The 21,837-nt window shown below is 43.1% G+C and overlaps 1 protein-coding gene across 2 annotated transcripts in view; it reads right to left on the bottom strand.

Moving 5' to 3' along the window:
- AGTPBP1 (ATP/GTP binding carboxypeptidase 1) overlaps positions 1 to 21,837 on the bottom strand; it is a 234,627-nt gene that overhangs the window by 81,533 nt on the left and 131,257 nt on the right. For both annotated transcript variants that reach the window (XM_040355516.1, XM_040355517.1), the window contains 8 exons: positions 20,874 to 20,968; positions 17,980 to 18,096; positions 15,129 to 15,793; positions 14,198 to 14,281; positions 5,509 to 5,595; positions 5,270 to 5,418; positions 4,029 to 4,116; positions 3,077 to 3,221 (listed from right to left, as the gene is read on the bottom strand). In XM_040355516.1, the coding sequence (XP_040211450.1) occupies positions 3,077 to 3,221; positions 4,029 to 4,116; positions 5,270 to 5,418; positions 5,509 to 5,595; positions 14,198 to 14,281; positions 15,129 to 15,793; positions 17,980 to 18,096; positions 20,874 to 20,968 (1,430 nt within the window). The remainder of the gene's footprint in view (positions 1 to 3,076; positions 3,222 to 4,028; positions 4,117 to 5,269; positions 5,419 to 5,508; positions 5,596 to 14,197; positions 14,282 to 15,128; positions 15,794 to 17,979; positions 18,097 to 20,873; positions 20,969 to 21,837) is intronic.

Below are 21,837 nucleotides of genomic sequence, written 5' to 3'. Positions count from 1 at the left end.
AAGCTATGATAGGCAAATCATATTGTAAAAAATAAATCTATCCCCAGAGAGAGCACCCAGTGAAAGCTTGACCAATTTGTTGATGAAAATGGTCTATTGAGTGTAGGTGGCCACTTTAAGGAATCAAAGTTAGAACAAGAGAAAAAAAAGGAATTTGGACTTTCCCGTAAATTACATATCTTGAAGTACAGTACATGACACAGGCAATATAGGGTATATGAACACTTTGCTTGTGTCCTGTACTGTATGTTTAAGATAACCCTTATAATGATTCCATTGTTTCATTGATTGAGCTGTATTATCACCATCAAGTCAAATGCCATGGACAACTATTTACAGAAGGAGCTTTACAAGATGATGGCTTGTGGATAGATGGAGTTAAAAGATGTGTGATCTTCAAATGTATAACTTGCCACAAGCTTCATGATATGCTACAAACCCAAAAGATGACAACGCTTCCAATTGAAATACTCAGTTCAGATCCTCTCTTTACCACTTTTAGCACTGATATCTTGGGCTCCTGGTCAGTCAGCACACATCATACTAGAGCAGTGGTTCTCAACCTGGGGGTCGGGACCCCCTCGGGGGTCAAATGATGATTTGCCAGGGGTCACCAAATCCTGGGCTGTTCCTGAAGGCCGCACCGCTTCCAGCTTTTATGCGGTTGCCCAGTAGGGCTGTCTCTGGAGCCTGTGGCCGCCCATCTGGGCTGTTCCTGGAGCCCACGACCACCCACTCAGCCTCTTCACAGCGGCCCATTCAGTTCACGGCATGGCTGGGGGGCAGAGACTAGAGATCTGCTGACTGGTGAGGATTGTGAGGTGGGAGGGGCTGGAGGAGACCCATTCTCCTGATTTCAGCATAGGTGTCACTGCTACGAGACACCACAGAGTCGGAGACACACTGGGTAATTATAGTGAGATTATAGTTTCCATTAAAAGTCCCCACTACAGTTCCCAGATCAGCAGATGACCTTGATCAAGAGCACCTAAGTTGGTTGATCAGAACTCCCCCCAGCATTGCCACTAATACCATTCCCCCTCCACCAAGAGCAGGAATTAAAATAGAGAATACATGGAAGGGAGAGGAAAAGAGGGGGAGGAAGAAAGAAAAAAGGGGAGAAAAAACAAGAAAGACGGCTAGAGAGAGGGATGGGGGGGGAAAAAAACAAGAAATTAGGATAGAGAGAGATAAAAGGGGAAAAGAGGAGAACAAAGAGAAAGAGTGGCACATCCTAAAATGTACCATATAATGTTTTAATAAAAAAAAATTTTTACGAGTGGAGGGGAACCGGGGGAGCGCAAAATTTCCGTGGGTTAGGGGCGCACATTACTTGTCTTGCCTTGGGTGCTGACAACCCACACTACGAAAATAATTTTACTGTTAGGGGTCCCCACAACTTGGGAAATTTTATCAGGGGGTCACGTCACTAAAAGGTTGAGAACCACTGTACTAGAGGGTGTCGTGCAAACCACAAACATTAGGCAGTCAGTCATTCACGTTCATAATGATCAGAGCTGTACACATTGAAGTGTCTAAATCCATGGACACGTTTCATAAATGCTCTTAGACAATTCATTGCCATTTGGAGCCCTGTCGCGCAGACAGATGCACTAACTTTGTTGGGGCAGCCAAAGAACTCTTCAAAAAAATCTTAACACAAGTGTGAAGAGATATCTTTGTGATCGACGTGGTACTTGAACTTTCAACCCACCATCTTAAGAAAATTTCAAAAAAATCTCCACTTCACCACTGCATTAGCATATTCTTTTGAAGAAATTGGCCAGAGGGCCAAAAGAGTTGATCTATGAATTTTATGAGAACTAATGGGTGCTGGAGGGTGATATTTATAAGTACTGGGACATATTAGAATACATGAGCAATACTGTGTTAACTTTTAAAATATATTTCTTCTATGCAGATTCACAGCCGGCTGTCCACTGCGGATGCACAAGCCGTGGTTTGTGAATGGTCACGCAGCCTTCGGTGACATGTCATGAAAGGCAATGGGCAGGGTGATCTTCGGGTGGATCACTGCAGCGATCGGACCAGAAGTGTGAGCGGTTACATTAAAACCTGATACCCCCCTCAAAAACGTGCCAAAAATAGAAAAGGCGGATGGAGGGCATAAAATGGAAATTCCCCTTTAGTTCTGCTTGAATGTGATACTAATAAAAGTAATTTTAAATTTTATATGTTGTGATGTGTGGGTGGCTTGAAAGTCTGCTATGGTAACTATGTCATGTGCTAAATGGATGGTAAAAAAAAAAGGTTTATGTTTAATTAAAAAACAAAAACTTTTTAGCCCCTTTATTAAACCCAAGTTGCCCTACTTCTTTTCTATGAAAATCTTGCAGTCTTTTGTTCCCTTAGCTTTTTAATCATTTATATGTGAACATTATTTGTGACGTTGAATTAAAAATGTGTTGGAAGAGAACACACTGGCATCTTCGATTTTCGTGCCAGATGACCTTGTCCTGGGTATAACAGAGGTGTTAATTTAGATGCATCCCTGCAATTGATGGGTGGATACAAATGTGGCCCTTGGGCCCTTTTAAGGTAGACTCACACTGGCGTTGTTGAATATGATGCATGTGCTGCCCAGTTTTTTTGTTACTTTGCCTCCAACAAGGACATGTTCTATCCTGAAAAATTCTATCAAAGCAGTCAGGGGGTACGAGGTCTGGCAGTTCCTGATGTCAAATGCCCAACCTCCATGTTGTCTCCAAATTTGTGTGTGTGAATGCCCGGGCTGATGGACAATAACTTTACATGACAGTCTAGCTAAAATGTCAGACTCAGGTAAAGTATGCAAAGTTAAATAAAGGGGGAAATATAAGCTTGCACAGTAATAATAATTACAGGCTGACTAATGTGGTTCCTGCATTAGCCAATTGTCACATATTCTCTCACAGGTTTTACAATTTGGGGAGCTTTGACTTCATGACCTGAAATAAAGGCAAAGCCAAAATAACATACTTGATTTGAATAGGATTCTATAGAACAGCTGAATCTACCGTTACAATAAGACACATAATTCCAACTTTAAAAATATCTTTTAAGTGACAAACCTTACCTTCAATGTAGAATATGTGTAAGGGTAGTGATAAGCAAAATAACAGACGTCATCTTTATGTGAAAATGTGACAGTGAATGTCAAGGTATAGTATGACTTTCCCTTCTGACCTCCTGTAGCTATTGAACTTCTGGAGAAATTATTTCTGTGAAAGAAAAAAACATCGATGATACATTGGCAAACAGTACCTGGTTATTCATTATGAACAAGGAAAAGCTAGTTAGCACTGAGCGTCTTTAGTAAATTATATTTTATTGAACATAGATTAGATTCTTTTATTTGTAGGATGGCAATTTTATTATTTTATACTGAAGATTAGGGATGAGCTCCGGTGTGTTCGCACACTCCACATGCAGAGCCCGCCAGGAAGTCGGCACTGCGCTAATCACAGGCAATGAGACATTGTCCCAATGCACGGCTGCAGAGATCGGAAAATGTCTCCCTGCCTGTGATTAGCGCAGAGCAGTGCCGACTTCCTGGCGGGCTCTGCACGTGGAGTGTGCGAACACGTCGGAGCTCATCCCTACTGCAGATGATAAACAGCTTTCATATTTAGGCTTGGTTCACATATATGCTAATTGGGTGCGTTTTGCACTGCATCCCATTCGCATAACATGTGAACCGAAACGACTTGCAATGGAGCTGGTTCACACATGTCCAGGGCGAATACGGTCCGTTTTTGAAACAAGTCCTGTGGGATTTTAGGCCGGTTCAGGAATTCAAGTAAAAAGTCACACCTGAACTGGTGAACAAAGCTGCACCAGACTCCTTTTAAAAACTGACTGCAAACGGCAGCCAAACATGTAAAAAAGGAATATACATATACTGAGGTTTCTGTCACAACAAGCAGCACATTTATTACGGTACCTAAAGTAGTAGGCATTAACAAGACCTATCCTTAACCCATTATTTTAAGTACATTTAGATGCCAAGACTTGGTTTTAACACTTACTTGTAATAACAAATATCTGTTCCAACACGAACCCACCAAGGTCTGGAAATCAATGCCTCCTGCACAGAATACATGAGTGGCTGCATGCCTTGTGGATAAAACAAGACAATACACTCTTTACTATCAGGGCTAAATATGATTCATTAATAATAGTAAAACGCCCACATATAATTAAATGATGTTAGATGGACAATGACAAATGGAATCTGATGGGTCGATATAGATGATCCAGACCCCCACACAGCTTCATTGCTTACACCAAAGAAGACTTGAGGATTTAGTCCATGTGCATATCTATTTTTAAGCAAATACAAATTTGCAAATGGCTGATTGAATTACACTCCTTACAGATATGGCTAACTTTCCTTTGACATGTTTATAGACAAGAATATGTTAAACCCCAACTGAACCTTCATTTTAAATCAGTATTTATACATTCCATTTATAGATTCCAGAAGCATCAAAATAAAAAAGTTTACTGTCTTACAGCTTTTTATCTTTCTAAAACAACCACAGCCGATTACAAAAGCCTGTTTCCTGCCAGCAGCTACATTGTTTCCATATGTGGAAACAATGGTCTCAGTCAGGGGCAGACTGACAACTCATGGGGCCCCCGGGCAATAGGAGATTATGGGACCACACAGTATACACACACACATATACCGTATACACAGACACACAATATACACACACAGTATACATACACACAGAATACACATACACACACTGAGAAGGTACTGGAGAGGCAGGGCAGCTATAATCTTGGTATTTTTAAAAAAACACTGTCCCCGGTTTTAGTGAGGCCGGCAACCCTTATGGGGCCCCCTAGTGGCGTGGGGCCCTCGGGCAGTGCCCGAATGGTCAGTCCGCCCCTGGTCTCAGTGCAACAGTCCAACATGCCCCCTAGTAAAACATTTAACTCAGCAATGAGCAAAACCTCTGCTCACAGCTGTTTGGAGAGCACAGGCTCTATACGAGGTGGGTCAGGCCTAAGAAAGTAGATCACCGATTCCACAAAGAGACTGAGGTTTCCACTCTGAGGATGCTGACATGCTTTTCTATTTAGACTGTGTCTGAAATTTAAAGAATGCAAACCATAAGACTTTGAACATCTTTTGTTCGGATGCCCTTAGAATATACAGTATTTAGTGGATTTAAACTGAGGATGAAATTGGTCTTTAACCACTTTTCCATCAGAATGTACTGTATACACACACACAGTTAGACCATTTTAATCTCACCATAATTAAATTGGCTGTTAGACTTTTCACAATTAATGATGTTAAAGCGATAAGCAGTCCCAGGTTTCATGCCACTAACTTCAAAGTAAAACCACTGGTGGTAATGATTGCTGTTTATATCCGAGTTCAAGATGAGATCATATTCATTTCTAGAAAATAAATCACAGTGCACCTTCTTGTTATATGGAACGTTTTTTTTTTTTTTCTACAGCAAGAAAAATGAAGAAGGACAATCTCACTTTCTTATCTGAATGACCTTCCGCAGGTTTCCAGATTCAAATTTGGAGTTGAACTTGAGGACATCACTCTCATCGGGAATGACACAGCTGCAAAGAATTAGAGAAAAGAAAAGCATTAACCTTTATATTTCCCAATAATGACTGTCATAATAATAATAGTTCACTTTTTTTTTTTTATCTGGGATAGCATAGGAGGTGACAAAACAAATTCTCATCTGGCCAAGAAAAACTGCTCTATAATGTGAAGTATCTGTATCATACAGAATAGAAGATTGCAATGCTGAAGAGATTTAGTCCTACAAGCAGGGAGTGTCCATTTCACAAATTCTGCAGGATAAAAAACTGTAAAGCCTCATACACACAATCAGATTTTCTGCGGACAAAGCGTAAATTTTTTGTCCGAAGGGCGTTGGCCATAAACTTGTATTGCATACAAACGGCAAAAGAATTGTCGGCCAACAAACACAAAACTACGTTTTTTTCAGCTCTTTAGCTCCACCCTTTGGGCAACTTCTGCTAATGTTGTGTTACGGTGAGCATTGCTTCTGAGGCATGCGTGTTTGTACGTTGGATTTTTGTCTGACGAACAAGATCGCAAAATCCGATAAGATACATTTGTTGTCGGAAAATTTTGAAGCATGCTATCCAAAGTTTGTTGGCGGAAAATCTGACAACAATTTTCCAATGAAGCTTACAAACGGTCGGATTTTCCAACAACAGCCTGTCATCACACAATTCCCGTCGGAAAATCCGATCGTGTTTACGACGCTATTAGTCCAAATTGTTCAATAGACTAATGACATATTTTATGTTATTTTCTCTAGAATTTTTTTAAAAATTTGTTTGGGACTTATTAATCAGGTGCAGGACAAGTAGAAAAACAAAAAGACAGACATAGACAATGAAATGTTTAAAGTATAACTAAAGTCAAAACTGTTTTTTTTTTTATATTTTTTTTTGTTTTGTTTTGCATAGAGTGGAGAGGGATTACAACACCTGTCAGTTTTTATTGCCATCCCCTATTAAAGAGATTCACCCTCTCTATTTGTCTTGTTTACCGTTTTCATTGAAAAAAAAAGAAAATCCCAAAATGTTGGGTTCTCCCCAGAATAGTAACAGAGGGGAAATCTTTCAATGGGGACACTAGTTCTTGTGACCCAGGAATTCCCTTAACTTGCAGGGAGTTCCTCTCACTTTCTGTTTGGTTATAGGACAGGAAGTGAAGGGAAATCTCTGCAAATGGACACAGGTGGTGGAAAAAAATCTCACAGGGGTTATAATCCTCCCCTATGCTATCCATAATGGAAAAAAATTAAAAAAGTTTTGCCTAAAGTTCTACTTTAACTATTCAGAAAAACAAGTTTTTACGTAGTGCTTTTTGTTCTGCCACATAATACTGGTCTACTAAAATTTCTAAAGCAACTGTATTGAGAAGGAATTAATGGTAAAACCACTGATGCAGCATTGCAGCAGACAGAATAGGGAAGCCTTCTCTAGCCTTGTTAGCGCTCTTCTGGGTATCTGGAGAGCGCTATCAAAGACCCAATACATTGGGGTGTATCACATATGTTTACATTTTCCCCTGCCTTCCACAATGCAGAGCTTTGGGAAGACAATTGCCAGGCCCAAACAATGTCATGTGCCTAAATATGTGCAAATACATACTTTCAGAATCTGCATAGGCTTTTGGGGGGACAGTAAATAGGGAGATTATAGGGAAAAAGCAATCAACCCCTGTTTCTGCTGCTAAGCTTACTTTGGTTCATTTACTTACTATGGGCCAGATCCACAGCCAGCGGGTGTAACTTAAATATTTTCGGATTTAAGTTACACCGCCCGATCCACAAAGCACTTACCTAGAAATTTTCTGCGGTGTAACTTAAATCCGGCCGGCGCAAGGCGTGCCCAATCTAATGGGGCGAGTCCCATTTAAATTAGGCGCGCTCCCGCGCCGGACGTACTGCGCATGCTCCCGACGCGATTTTCCCGACGTGCATTGCGCGAAATTACGTTACGCCGAGTTTTCTGAATCGCGCCGGGTAAAAAAAGTTGCGTCGGGGGAAAAAAAAGAAATGCGGCGGGAAAAAAAAAATTAAAAAAAAAATTTGACAGCGTCGCGGGAAAGAAGGGTCTACTTTTACATGGTGTACTAACTTTACACTTTGTAAAAGCAGCCCTAATTTTGCGACGGCAAACTAATACTTACGGAGAAAAAACGAAGCGTAAAAGCTTCGTGGATCTCCGTAAGTGCTAATTTGCATACCCGACGCTGGATTTCGACGAGAAATGCCCCCAGCGGCGGCTGCGGTACTGCATCCTAAGATCCGACAGTGTAAGTCCCTTACACATATCGGATCTTCTGCCTATCTATGAGAAACTGATTCTGTGGATCAGTTCCATAGATAGAAACAGGGATACGACGGCGTATCAGTAGATACGCTGGCGTATCCCTTTTGTGGATCAGGCCCTATATTTGCCAATCAAGGTAATCCCAAGCTATTCCTTCAAAAGCTGTAAATTCCATTTTCAAAGAAGGTGCTCTAAAAAAGGGATTTTTATTAACAGCTTACCTGTAAAATCCTTTTCTTGAAGTACATCACGGGACACAGAGCAGCATAGCCATTACATATGGGTTATATAGTGTACCTTCAGGTGATGGACACTGGCACTCTCCGACAGGAAGTTCCCTCCCTATATAACCCCCACCCATAGTGGGAGTACCTCAGTTTTGTAGCAAGCAATATGCATCCCAAAATTCCCCATAAGAGGGGTGGGAGCTCTGTGTCCCGTGATGTACTACAAGAAAAGGATTTTACAGGTAAGCTGTTAATAAAAATCCCTTTTTCTTTATCGTACATCACGGGACACAGAGCAGCATAGCCATTACATATGGGATGTCCCCAAGCAATGCTCCATGAGGGGAGGGAGACAACCAGAAAAAACCAAACAAGAGGTGCCACCGGACAAGAGGAGATTAAACTGCGGCCCGCAGTACCGCCTGCCCAAAGGCTGAATCAGCGTTCCTCCTAACGTCCATTTGATAAAATTTTGCAAATGTGTGGACAGATGACCAGGTTGCTGCCCTGCAGACCTGAGCCATAGGGACCTGGTGATACGCTGCCCAAGAGGCACTTATAGCTCTAGTGGAATGAGCCTTAACCGATAAGGGTGGACTCTTCCCCTTCAGGCCATAGGCCTGAATAATCGTCTGCCTAATCCACTTAGAAATAGTGGCCTTAGACGCTGCCTGGCCCTTCTTGGGCCCTTCCGGCAGAATGAATAAGACGTCCGTCTTACGAATCTGGGCTGTAGCTTCCAAGTAAATCTTTACAGCTCTAACTACATCCAAGGAATGTAGTAACCTCTCTTCCTTAGAAGAAGGCTTTGGAAAAAATGATGGAAGAATCACATCTTGATTAAGGTGAAAATTTGATACCACCTTAGGCAGGAAGGACGGAAGCGGCCGCAAAACGACCCTGTCCTTATGCAATAATAAATAAGGTGCCTTACATGACAAGGCTGCCAACTCCGACACCCTTCTGGCGGATGCCATGGCCACCAGAAACACTAGTTTCCTAGTCAAAAGGACCAAAGGAATCACGGACAAGGGCTCAAAGGGCTGCCTTTGCAAGGCCGATAGAACCAAATTTAGATCCCAAGGATACAGGGGAGCTTTAATCGGGGGATTCACCCGAATAACACCTTGTAAAAAGGATTTCATTAAGGAATGGGCAGCCAACGATCTCTGGAAGAAGACCGACAAGGCAGACACCTGCCCCTTGATTGTGCCGACCGCCAAACCTTTTTCCACTCCCAACTGTAAAAACTCCAGGATTCTCCCAATAGTATATTTGCGGGGATCCCATTTCCTGGTTTCACACCAGGTAATATAGGCCTTCCACACCCTATAGTATATCAACCTGGAAACTGGTTTTCTTGCGTTTATAAGGGTAGAAACGACCTGCCCTGAAAGGCCTCTGTTTCTGAGAATCAGGGACTCAGCCGCCAGGCCGTTAAATTTAGGGCCTGTAAGGCAGGGTGGTAGAATGGCCCTTGTGAGAGGAGGTCCGGACGTAGAGGGAGGACCCAAGGCTCCTCTACGGTCATCCTTTTTATCAAGGAGTACCAAGGTCTTCGGGGCCACGCTGGGGCCACTAGAATCGCTGGCTTGCGTTCCCTTTGAATTCTGTGAAGAAGACGGGGTAGCATCCGTATTGGAGGGAAGGCATAGATTAGCGCAAACTGATGCCAAGGACACACCAAGGCATCTGTCCCGCAGGCCAATGGATCCCTCGTTCGAGAGACAAAGTTTGCTACTTTGGCATTGAATCTGGACGCCATAATGTCCACCTCCGGAGTACCCCACTTCCGGCAAATGACCTGGAACACTTCGGGATGGAGGGACCACTCCCCTGGGGACATCTGTTGGCGGCTGAGGAAGTCCGCTTGCCAATTGTCCACCCCGGGGATAAAGATAGCTGAGATGCAGGGGACATGGGCTTCTGCCCATGAAAAGATCCGATCTACCTCCCTTTGGGCTGCCTGACTCCTGGTGCCACCCTGGTGGTTTATATAAGCTACGGCAGTGGCATTGTCGGATTGTACCCTTACTGGGGAGCCCTGCAGAACCTCCGTCCAGCCCAAAAGAGCCAACCGAGCTGCTCGGATCTCTAAGACATTTATGGGTAGGGCTGATTCTGCCCTTGACCATCTCCCCTGTAGGGTTAAATCGTCTAGGACTGCACCCCAACCTGATAGGCTGGCGTCCGTGGTTACTATCCTCCATGAGGGGGGATTGAACGATCTTCCTTTCAGAAGATTTTTTGTGACTAGCCACCAACACAGGCTCTGCCTTACCGCATAGGGAAGGGAGATGGGAAGATCCAAGGCCTGGAGTCTTTTGTCCCAGGCCGCGAGAATTGCTCTCTGTAGCCTCCGAGAATGGATCTGGGCATAGGGCACTGCCTCGAAGGTGGCCACTAGCTTTCCCAACAGGCGCATGCAGAGGCGTATAGATGGCCTTGTGCTGCTTAGGACTATGTGGATTAACTCCCTTATCGAGTCCACTCTGGACTGGGGCAGGAAGATCCGTTGTTGTCTTGTATCTAAAATCAGACCTAGATACTCCAACCTTCTTGTGGGCTGTAAAGCCGATTTGTCCCGGTTTAGAACCCAACCCAGGGACTCTAGGCAGTTTACTGCTAGCAACACTGCCCGATTTAGACCGGCCGCTGAGTGGTCGACTACCAGAAGATCGTCTAGGTAGGCCATGATCAGAATGCCCTGTTCCCTTAGGATGGCTAATACAGGGGCCAGGATCTTCGTGAAAACCCGAGGGGCCGTGGCTAGTCCGAACGGAAGAGCCACGAACTGATAATGCCGATAGTTTAGGGCAAAACGCAGATACCTGTAATGGCCTGGGAAAATCGGAACGTGCAGGTATGCGTCCTTTATATCGATGGAGGCCAAGAACTCCTTTCCTTGGAGGGCGGCCACCACCGAACGAATGGACTCCATTCGAAAAGACCGGACTCTTAAAAAGCGGTTTAATAACTTTAGGTCCAGAATAGGCCTGACGTCGCCGTTTGGCTTCGGGACAACGAAGAGGTTTGAGTAAAACCCTTGTCCTTGCTCCCCTGCTGGTACTTCCATAATCACTCCTTGAGATAGGAGTCGCTCTAGGGCGGACAGAAGCGATGCCTGCCTCTGAGGGTCGCCTGGAAGTCTTGACATTTGAAAGTGAGGAGGGGGGAACTCCCGAAACTCCAGCTTGTACCCCTGAGTTACTGAGGACAGAACCCATTGGTCGGTAACTTGGGCCCCCCACAACTCCGAGAACAACCGGAGTCTTCCCCCCACTCGAGAGAGTGGGGGCGCCCCTTCACAAGGCTGCCTTAGGGGCAGCCTTAACCGGCTTACGGTTCCACGGTCTCTTGTTCCCTGCAGCTTGCCCCTGGGGCCTGTTTGCAGCTGCACGTCCAGGAGGCCGTCGATACTGCCTAGAGAATGAGGGCCCTGGAACTGGAGAGGTTGGGCGCTTAAAAGAGGGACCTCGGAACCTTTTCTTAACCGGCAAAAGGGTGCTCTTACCACTAGAGATCTTTTGAATATATTTGTCAAGATCTTCTCCAAACAATCTCTCTCCTTGAAAGGAGAATCCTGTAAGGAGTTTTTTGCAGGGGGTTTCTGCAGACCAGTTCTTTAACCAAAGTAATCTTCTCATGTGGACCAAATACAGGGATAGGCGGGACGCCTGTTGGATTGAATCCTTGATAGCGTCTACCGCGAAACATAAGGCTCTAGGTAGATCGGCTAAGTCCTGAGCCTGTTGAGCCGGGAGGTCCTTTAGGGCCTGCTTGGCCTGGTCTTTTAAAGCCTGGCAGACGCCAATGGCAGCTACAGCTGGCTGGACCACTGCCCCCGCTGTGGAAAAGGATGCCTTTAGTAAGGTCTCAAGCCTTTTATCCACAGGATCTTTGAACATGTGAATATTGTCCACTGGACATGTTAAAGCTTTATTGACACATGATATGGCTGCGTCAACAGTGGGGACAGCCCATTTTTTTGAAAACTCCTCCTCTAAAGGGTACATAACTGCGAACCTTTTAGGAGGCAAAAAAATCCTGTCTGGCTTAACCCAGTCCTGAAATATCAGGTCCTTTAACAAAGGATGGACCGGGAACACCAGGTTGGCTTGGGGCGCTTTTAGGGAGCCCAATGAGGACACAGCGGAGGCCAGAGGCTGAGGCAAAGGCATTTTAAAAGCTGACCGCACCATATCCGTTAAGGACTGAACCCACAATTTTTCTGCGTGAGAAGCTGAAAAAGGTTCTTCTATAGTAGAATCTTCAGAACCCAAATGGTCCAGATGATCCTCAGCCTGGTCTCCTGTATCTTCCAATTCCTCAGTGGAAAGGACATCTTCCTCAGGAGATTCAAACCTGGGAGACGGGGACCTAGCCCGCTTCTTCCCGGATAAAGAGGCCGTAATAAGAGCGGCCATCCTCTTTTCAAATCCACCCAAGGTGGAGGCTAACATCTCTTCCGTGACATAGGAAGGAGTTGGTTGAATAGGGCCCGCCATAGCACCTAGCAACCCCGATGGCTCACCCAGGGCAGCAACCTCCGGATCCTCCGGGGAGGTAGGGGCAGGTGGATTCTGGGAAATATCCTCCGAGCCCGATGGGGAACCCTTCGGCTTTTTAACACCTTTAGCATTTTTAGCGTTCCCTGCACCCTTAGGAGCCATAATAACAAATCTGAGATACTCCGCTAATATACAACTAACTGTAATAGCTGGAGAAAAACACACATTTAAATAAATGAGGAAAAAAATTTAGGCTAGGGTAATGTTAGACAGAAACTAAACTTCCCAAAACCTAACAAGAGAAAGCAATATTGAGCCCCAAGGGCTTAATCATATCCTAATATTGCTTCCCTTAATGCTGGGCTAAGAGAGTACCAAATACTAAGTACTCTGACTGCTACTTAGTACACCGGCTTTATAGAGAAAATATGAGCTTAAACAGCTCTTTAGCAAGGTGTGTACAAAAAAACGGCCACTAGGTGTCACTGTGTCAGCATAACATAGGCAAACCTATCCTGCTCAGCTCAGCATCGCTGCTCCGTGTCCCTTCACAGCCTTCAGCAAACTGACAGGCTAAATAGAGTTTTTCCCTCTGATGTACAGAGGGGAGGGAACTCCCTGGGCGTCCCCCGCCCCTCCACGCAGCGTCGGCGCCTATAACAGTGCGCGCGCACGCGCGCGCGCGCGCTCCCGACGCCGCTCTCAGGAAGCAGGAAGCAGAATCCATGTGGGGAGAGGAGCCCGGGAGCTGCTGGAGACACACAGACATCAGGAAGTAAGTAATTTAAACCTGACATGCTCCCTTTTACATTTCATGGAGAAAACACCTTGTAGCAGCAGCAGCAGTCTATTAGCCCAGCCAGAGGAACAGTATACCTGGGTGTTTGAGCCATCCAGTCATGCAGACTTTGTGGTTTCTCTTTTAGCCCATGCACAGAGGCATAAAAAAGGCTTTTCCCCAGAGTCCCCTGTGGGGAGCCCACTGACAAACCAAGTTCCGTAGGCCCCCCGCTTACCTTTCCACGCCGCAGGGTATTGCTCATGCAAGAGGCCCAATCTTCCCCCTTCACCGTGGGTATGGTCATAGACCTTCAGGGACCGGGGTCCAAGTCAGGAACACCACACACCTGGACCTATACAGCACTACTGGCAGCAGGTATTCATAGGTTAAAAAACCCAGTCCTGGAACCCAGAGTCCAGCCCTCCAAGGAGAGGCATTATAGGCAAAACCCCATCCACGAATTGGGGCCCGGGTACCGTCCACTTTGGCTATGAAGCACCTTGGACGGATCCGGTCGGCTGGCCCTGGTCCCAAGGACAAACTGCAGGCACAACCTTCAACGTGCACCAACACCTAAGACACTGGCGAAAAAACTGAGGTACTCCCACTATGGGTGGGGGTTATATAGGGAGGGAACTTCCTGTCGGAGAGTGCCAGTGTCCATCACCTGAAGGTACACTATATAACCCATATGTAATGGCTATGCTGCTCTGTGTCCCGTGATGTACGATAAAGAAAATTGCAGTCTACTCCACCCTTCTATTAGTGTGTTGTACTGAATTTTCAGCAGCACTAATTAAAAAAAAAAAAAAGTAACTTACCTGGAATTATCAAGATCATATATTATCCGGTCTATTATATCATTTGGATGAATCAGTCTTTCAATATCTTGGGATATTTTTGTCCTATGGAAACAAAGTTAAACAGCACTTTTCAGATGATTAGAAAGATTTTTTTTTTTTTACAAAGCACTCAAATTGTAGAAGATGTCATTTGTTATATAGCAACTACACTACTAAGACTATGTACATGAGGAAAAGATTTGAACTCATGTTAGGATTTACTGCAGTCAGAGGCTCAGAGTTCTTTACTACTGTCTTAAAAAAAATGCCCATCACAGGAACAAGAAATCAGGGGAAATCTCTCGAACGGCAACACAAACAGTTGCAGGCCCAGGACTAGCTGATGTGGAAGTTGCAAAAATGAGATGAGAGGTGGTTCTGCAGCTACTGAAGAGTCTTGTTTGTAGAAAAATATCTTAATTAAAAAAAAGGAAAAAGAGAAAAGGGTAAATGGCGGCATAGCAGGGAGAAGAGAGAAGATGTCCATTTTCCTAAGGACACTAGCAAAAACCGGGGGCATGTTAGGCTGTCCTTACAGCTTTATTACAGGTTACACGGGCAGGGATAGCATATGAAATATCAAGGATTGCTTTAAAATACATTCCTATTTCTGGCCTGGGGTAAACAAACTTGCATCAAACAAACAGCCACCCCTTCAACAAATAGTATACAGTACATCAAAAGTAAGGCATGAATGTTTTGCTACCACTTTACAGAAATTCAGTTAATACACAACAGTGGAACCATCCCCCTGTACTACAGTGGAAATCAAACATCTTGAACCTGGCCAGTAGCATAATAAACAAAACGCATGTAGGCAGCAATATGTTTCCAAAATTAATGTGGTCACTGCTTGAAAATGCACTAATTATTTAAAAAAGATGGACTTGTAAGACTCATATTTACTCACCTTTGAACACCATAAGGTCTTTCTAATATAGGCTCTTTAAAGAATGGTGGCACATGGCCAAAGTAGTCCGGATAAGCCACTTCAGAATACTCTGGAACCGATTTGGTATTCTTCACAATTTCTATGTAAAGTTCAGGATCGTGAAGGGTCAGGACGTTTTCAGTATCCAGCAAACCCTGTAAGGCTTCACTGCTTAATGGACTAGTGTCTTCATCATCATCGGGTAAAACAGTAGAGCAACACAAAGGACCCAGTGTAACGGAGTGCTTATCAAACAAATTATTACCACATGAATTCTGGACAGGTTTGCTGCAGGTATGAGATAAAAAATTTGACTTGTCTTTAGCAGAGCCATTTTTGCAAAGGTTATTAGCTGAAGACTTCTGCAGTGAGAGTCTATCAAGATCTTTTACAACATCACTGTTCAAGTAGCAGCATGAGGATTTATCTGTATCACCCTGAGTCTTTGTTTCTTTCTTTGGCACATCTAAGAAGTTTGGTCTTTTATTACATTCATCTTCTAAAGAAATATTACTGCCTTTTCTGGTCAGTGCTTTAATGATATGTCTTGGCTTGTAAATTGGTTCTTCTTCTGCAGTTGGGACAATGATGGGTCCACCATGGTTTGCACCACGCACTGGTTCATTTGAGACCAATTCGAAGTCCTTTGGCATAAATATAAGACAAAAGACAGCAATAAACGACATGGTTAAACATTTTATTGTTTCTTGCTTAAAGTATGACAAAAGACAGCAAAATCTGTGATATCCAATAAACGACATGGTTAAACATTTCATTATTGCTTGCTTAAAGTATATTTCCACTTTTAAAATCAAATTAGAGAAAGCCCCAGTGTACTGTATGTTTATGTGTTCCTATTCACACAGCATACCTAAAAATATTTTTAACAATTATTTCTTACCCTTTTAAGTGTTTCTGAATAGATGGTGTCATGGCTGACGACAAGCATTTGTCAGCTAGCTCAGTGTGATAGTGATAGTGACCCGCTGACTGTAGTTCTCATTAACATACCATGGAGCCCTTTAAACCTTTAATCTCCTGTTAAGACAGAGAGTGTTCATATCTAGTACAACTGATAAAATAACTGCCTCCAGACAGGGTTAATTATGATAAAACACAGCTTCCCAGTCCCCCCTCATCACAAAGAGGTCTAAACAGAATTGCTCTTTTGCTGGAAGTTCCAGAAAACAGGATCTTAAAAAGTTAAGCTGCAAATTAAATTTTTTTTTTTTAGGTTTTGCTATGTGAATGGGGACATGTAACAAATATTCAGTAGATAGTATCCCAATTTGGCTGCACACGTGGAAATATCTTTTAAGTTACATACAACTCCTATATTATCTATTATTCTGTGAGATATTTGCAATCACAAATGAGCACTGCATGTCCATGCAATTAAATCCAACTAGGAGATGACTTATTCTTATTTTGAAATATATGAACAAAAATAGTTATTACGGTATGTAAATTGATAAAGATAGAATATTGTAATTGTTATAAAATGTTTTTTTTAACTGTGACTACATTTTATTTATTACCAGTAAAGTGACTCTTGCCATTTTTAAATTTTCAAAATAGATAATCCCTGTAGAGCAAGTAATTTTGTTAAAAGATCTTCAAAATCTAGAATACTTCTGAATGTGGTGGATGCCTGCTCCCAGCCCCCCCCCCCCCCCCCCCAAACCCATTCCTCATAAATCTGTGACTACTGTATCCTGTTATTATCTAGAGGTTGGTAGAAGGAACCAAAAACTGCAGTAGGGGATGGTAGTAACTGAGGGCCAGATCCACATAGATCGGCACCGGCGCAGCATATCTAAGATACGCTACGCCGCCGTAACTTACTTGGCTTTGTTTCAAATCCACAACGAATTTGCGCCGTAAGTTACGGCGGCGTAGTGTATCTCTGGCAGCGGAATTCAAATCGGCGATTAGGGGGGGCGTGATTCATTTAAATGAAGCGCATCCCCGCGCCGAATGAACTGCGCATGCTCCGTTTCTAAATTTCCCGCCGTGCATTGCACGAAATGACGTCGCAAGAACGTAATTTTTTCAACTTAGACATGACTTATGTCCATCCCGATTCACGGACGACTTACGTAAAAAAGAAAAAATTCAAGTTTCGACGCGGGAACGACGGCCATACTTAACATGGCAAATCTAACTATACGCTGCAAAAAAGCAGCTTTAACTATACACCGGAAAAAACCGACTAGAGACGACGTAAGAGAATGCGACGGCCGCGCGTACGTTCGTGGATCGTCGGAAATAGCTAATTTGCATACCCGACGCGGAAAACGACGCAAACTCCACCCAGCGGACGCCAAAGTATTGCATCTACGATCCGAAGGATCAAACCCAGATGCCGTCGTATCTTGGTTTGAGGATTCAAACTAAAGATACAACGCGGGAAATTTGAAAGTACGCCGGCGTATCAGTAGATACGCCGGCGTACTCTCACTGTGGATCTGGCCCTGACATTCTAAGAAGTGTCCTTCGTGTTCATATTGAGGAAAGCGTTGTGTTCTGAATATACAGTAACTCAAAGTAACCCATACCGCTTTTCTACTTGTTAGCCTGTAAAAGTCTTTACATTGGCTCTTGCACTAATGTCTAGGAAATATGGGCACCTAACACAGTAGCAAAGACAGGGGGCACGCTTATTAATCTACATGTTTAACAATTTGAAAATTTGGAAAAGAAAAAAAAAATGGAAAGACCAATGGCTATTATGGATATGCAAACAGTTAAGTAGAATGTGTAGAGATGCCACTCTACTGTAAGTGGCACTAACTTATGAAGCTGAAAGACAATAGTTCTATGTGTTCACCTGGAAATCATCTCTTAACTCCGGAAAAAAACGTTCATACATCTTTAGGTCTTCTGTAGATCGCCCCAACTCTTGTACAGGTTTGAGTTTACTTATGTCAGTCTCTATGTCATCATTCTGGTAAAAAAATGCAACAGCAAAACAGAAAAATATATATATATATTAATAAAATTGAAATAAAAAATGTGTATATTAATATAAAGTTTTATTTAGGCTATAGTCTTGAAAATACTTGAGTGCTTGGTTTACGACCTGGCCCCAATCCCGTCATAGCAGAAAAAATCAGCAGCACACTGATATTATCAGTCTATTCTTCAGCATAATCCCTGTCAGCACACAAAAGATCCTTACTACTAGTGCTAACCCTTTCTCTTAGCGATTGTTATTTTTATAGGAAAAAAAAACAAAACAAATATGTTCTACTTACCTGCTCTGTTGCAGTGGCAAGCCTTCTGCACAAAGCAGCCTGGATTCTCCTCTTCTCTGGTCCCTCTTCTGTGATCCTGGCCCCTCACTCCTGTTGAGCGCCCCCACAGCAATCAGCTTGCTATGGGGCACCTGGGCAGAGTCACAGATCTGTGTCCATTCAGACACTGAGCCTGACTCGGCCCCGCCCCCATTCTCTCCTGATTGGCTAGATGACTTTGACAGCAGCAGGAGCCAATGGCACCACTGCTGTGTCTCAGCCAATCGGGAGGGAGAATCCCAGATGGCCAAGACACTCATGAACATCGCTGGACAGAGAGGGACCTCAGGTAAGTATTAGGGGGGCTGCTGCACACTGAAGTTTTTTTCTCTTAATGCACAGAATGCATTAAGAGAAAAAAACTTCTGACTTTACAACTCCTTTAAAGTCTGGGTACTGGAGTGCAGGGGATTACACAGGACTGATAGCAAAAGAGATTCAGATACTTTCAACAGATAAAAAAAATTTAGAGTACATAACCAGCTTAAATGTCTTTTTTTTTTTTAGATATGCCTGGAGTCAGCTTGAAACAAAGGCTTAAAGTGGTGGTAAAGCTTTAAAATAGGTCAAACTTACATCCACTGATCAGCTTGCTTTGCATAGAGTAGCCCCGATCTTCGTCTTCTGGGGTCCCTCCGCGGCTGTCTCGGCTCCTCCCCGCTTCTGGTAACCCCCCTGGGAAGTGCTCTCCCAAGAGGGTTACCTTGCAGGCGCGCTCCTGAGTCCTGATTTCAGCGTCCATAGCCGCCAACTACCGGACTCGGCCCCGTCCCCCGGTCCTTGCGTCATTGGAGTTAATTGACAGCAGCACGAGCCAATGGCAATTGCAATCTATCCAATGAAGAGCCGAGAAGACCAGGCCAAAATCAAGCGCGTTCTCGACGTGGGACTTTCAAGGGCTAAGGTAAGTAAACCGGGGAGCTGGGGGGCCGGAAAACATCAGATGTTTTTTCACCTTAATGCATAGGATGCATTAAAGTAAAAAAACATGAACCTTTAAAACACCTTTAAACAAAACAAGCGAAATGATTACTAAAATGCAGTAGTTTCTAAGTAACCTTCTAGGCAGATGACTATTTTCAATGTATCCCAAAGTTGATTTACTGAACACATGCACACCAATATATGTATATTGCATCAAACTGTACAACATTGTATCAAATGTACAAAATGAAAACACAAAATGCATATAAGGATGTACTAAAATATCAGAGCCCAACTGTAAACTTCCAATGCTTTATTATCTGTGACATGGCTTATGCAATATTTTGTGTTCACACTGTGTGCAATATAATGCATTATTAGGAGGGATGAGTTCTACCTCAATGACAATATGGCCCGTGGCCAATAATCCAACTATTGCTGTCAACCCCATCTTTTTAAACTGAATATATACAGCATTACACTATAAAGCTCAGGTATCCACTCGTTGAAACAACTGTCACTTGGTGGACCCAGTCATACTTGATGCCAATGACCATGTCCTCCACATTCATGCAAGTGGGTATTTTACCATTAAGAAGCATGGAGGGTGTATTAGTTACTGTACTTAAACAGACAGAATCTGGAGCAACTGTGCATGGCAACCATCCAGCCCCTATCTTTTATTATTAAAGCTAAACTGAACAAGCTGAAGATAGAAGCCGATTTGTTGCCATGCACAACTGCTTCAGATTCTGGCTACTCCAGTTCTTATAAATTCCTCCCATTGTGTTTACAACAATCTCACTTGATGCAATTTTGATATATTTCATATGCACAAATTAGCATAATACACCAGTATGATGAAGTTTATAGTAATTATCAGTTATAAACTGTTTAGGATTTAATCTTTGTAAAGAGTAATGTTTTATGATGGGCAGTTGCAATTGTTACCGGTCAGTTGGAATCGGGGATTGTGCATGTAATGTTTAATGCAGCTGTGAGGGTTCAGATCTCACCTCCTTATTAGGTCTCTTTATCCAAAATGCATTAGGGCTCTTATTGCTGTATGATACTATAGACTTATTAATAAAGCATTGGAATTTTACCTTCGGGCCCTGGCATTTTATTACATTAGGATGGTCTTTTGGTTGTACAAGGACCCAGCCTTAGAGCCAATGACCCTAATGCTATACTGATGTAAAGGAAGAGCTTATCTGTCTTTATTCAAGCATATGCATATAGGGCATAACATTACACACAGTTGGAACCTGAAATACTGCATAAGGCATGTCATAGGCAATTATCCATGGTAGCCATAACCTATTGTTTTTTTTTTTTGTTTTTTGTTTTTTATAATATTAAAATGCCCCTTTCCTGAGCCCTCATATTTAATTGTATTATTGTAGCAAAATATTAAAAAATATAATGGGCAGATAGTCAAATAGACATTATCCTGTATAACATAAAAGTCAAGCAGCTTACAAAACTGGACTTGCAAACGTACGTTGAAAACCTGCTCATCTTCTTCATTTTCAGCATCCACTTCTGTTTCTGCTTCTATGTCATCATTGTCATCACTTTCATCGACTACGTCATCAACTATGAGAATAAAAAAATTGTTGACTAGTTATAGCAGTGGACAATTCCCTCTAAGCGAGTATGTTATCAACACATTGTGGCTGACTTGCTAAAGGACCAGACCATATTCATTTTGCATAGTGAATCTGGTTAATATTCACTTTGCCAAGAATATCCAATCATGTGCAAGGTTTTTTCCTTACTTAAAAATCATTTTCCTGAAGTTTGTTACAGGAAACAGGATAGGATTCTGAAACACTGGGTCATACTGACACCTACTGGAAAATTGGATGCTGGCAAACAAAGCTGTAAGGACAGCCAAGTATAAGCCCTCCTGCTCCAAACATACCTCAAATTGGTAGCAGGCTATGATAAGAGTGGACTAAAAGAACAAAAAGAGGATCTGTGCCTCAAAATGTACTGCAACAAAATGTTTTACAGGCAAGACAATATTCCTATTTTCTTAATTGTATATTATGGGACACAGTGTAGAATTCTGAAACACTAGAACATCCAAACTCAGTCCAACTAAGTGGTGGACAACAGCAAATGAAAGGCTAACAGACGCACAAGAAAAAATAATTTAAAAAAATGGGTTAAAAAGAACAGCTCAAGGCAGTCTACAACACCACCTAAAGAACCCTATGACTGAAGCCAGCATCAGCTGAGGCCTGAACATCCACCTGGAAAAATGTATTGAACATGTGAACAAAAGACTTGGTGGCAGCCTTGCAAAATCTTGAAACAATGCCTGATGATGAAACTGATCTAGTGGGGTGTGATTTTACCAGGAAATGGGGAATCTTGGCTCTGAGGTCATAAGCCATAACGATGAACTAACAAATCAACATGGTGATAGAGGAATAAGAAGCAAGCAGTTCCCTACAGGG

Source organism: Rana temporaria, chromosome 1, assembly GCF_905171775.1.
Source record: "Rana temporaria chromosome 1, aRanTem1.1, whole genome shotgun sequence".
NCBI lineage: Eukaryota > Metazoa > Chordata > Amphibia > Anura > Ranidae > Rana > Rana temporaria.
This window is presented reverse-complemented; position numbering and strand designations above follow the sequence as displayed.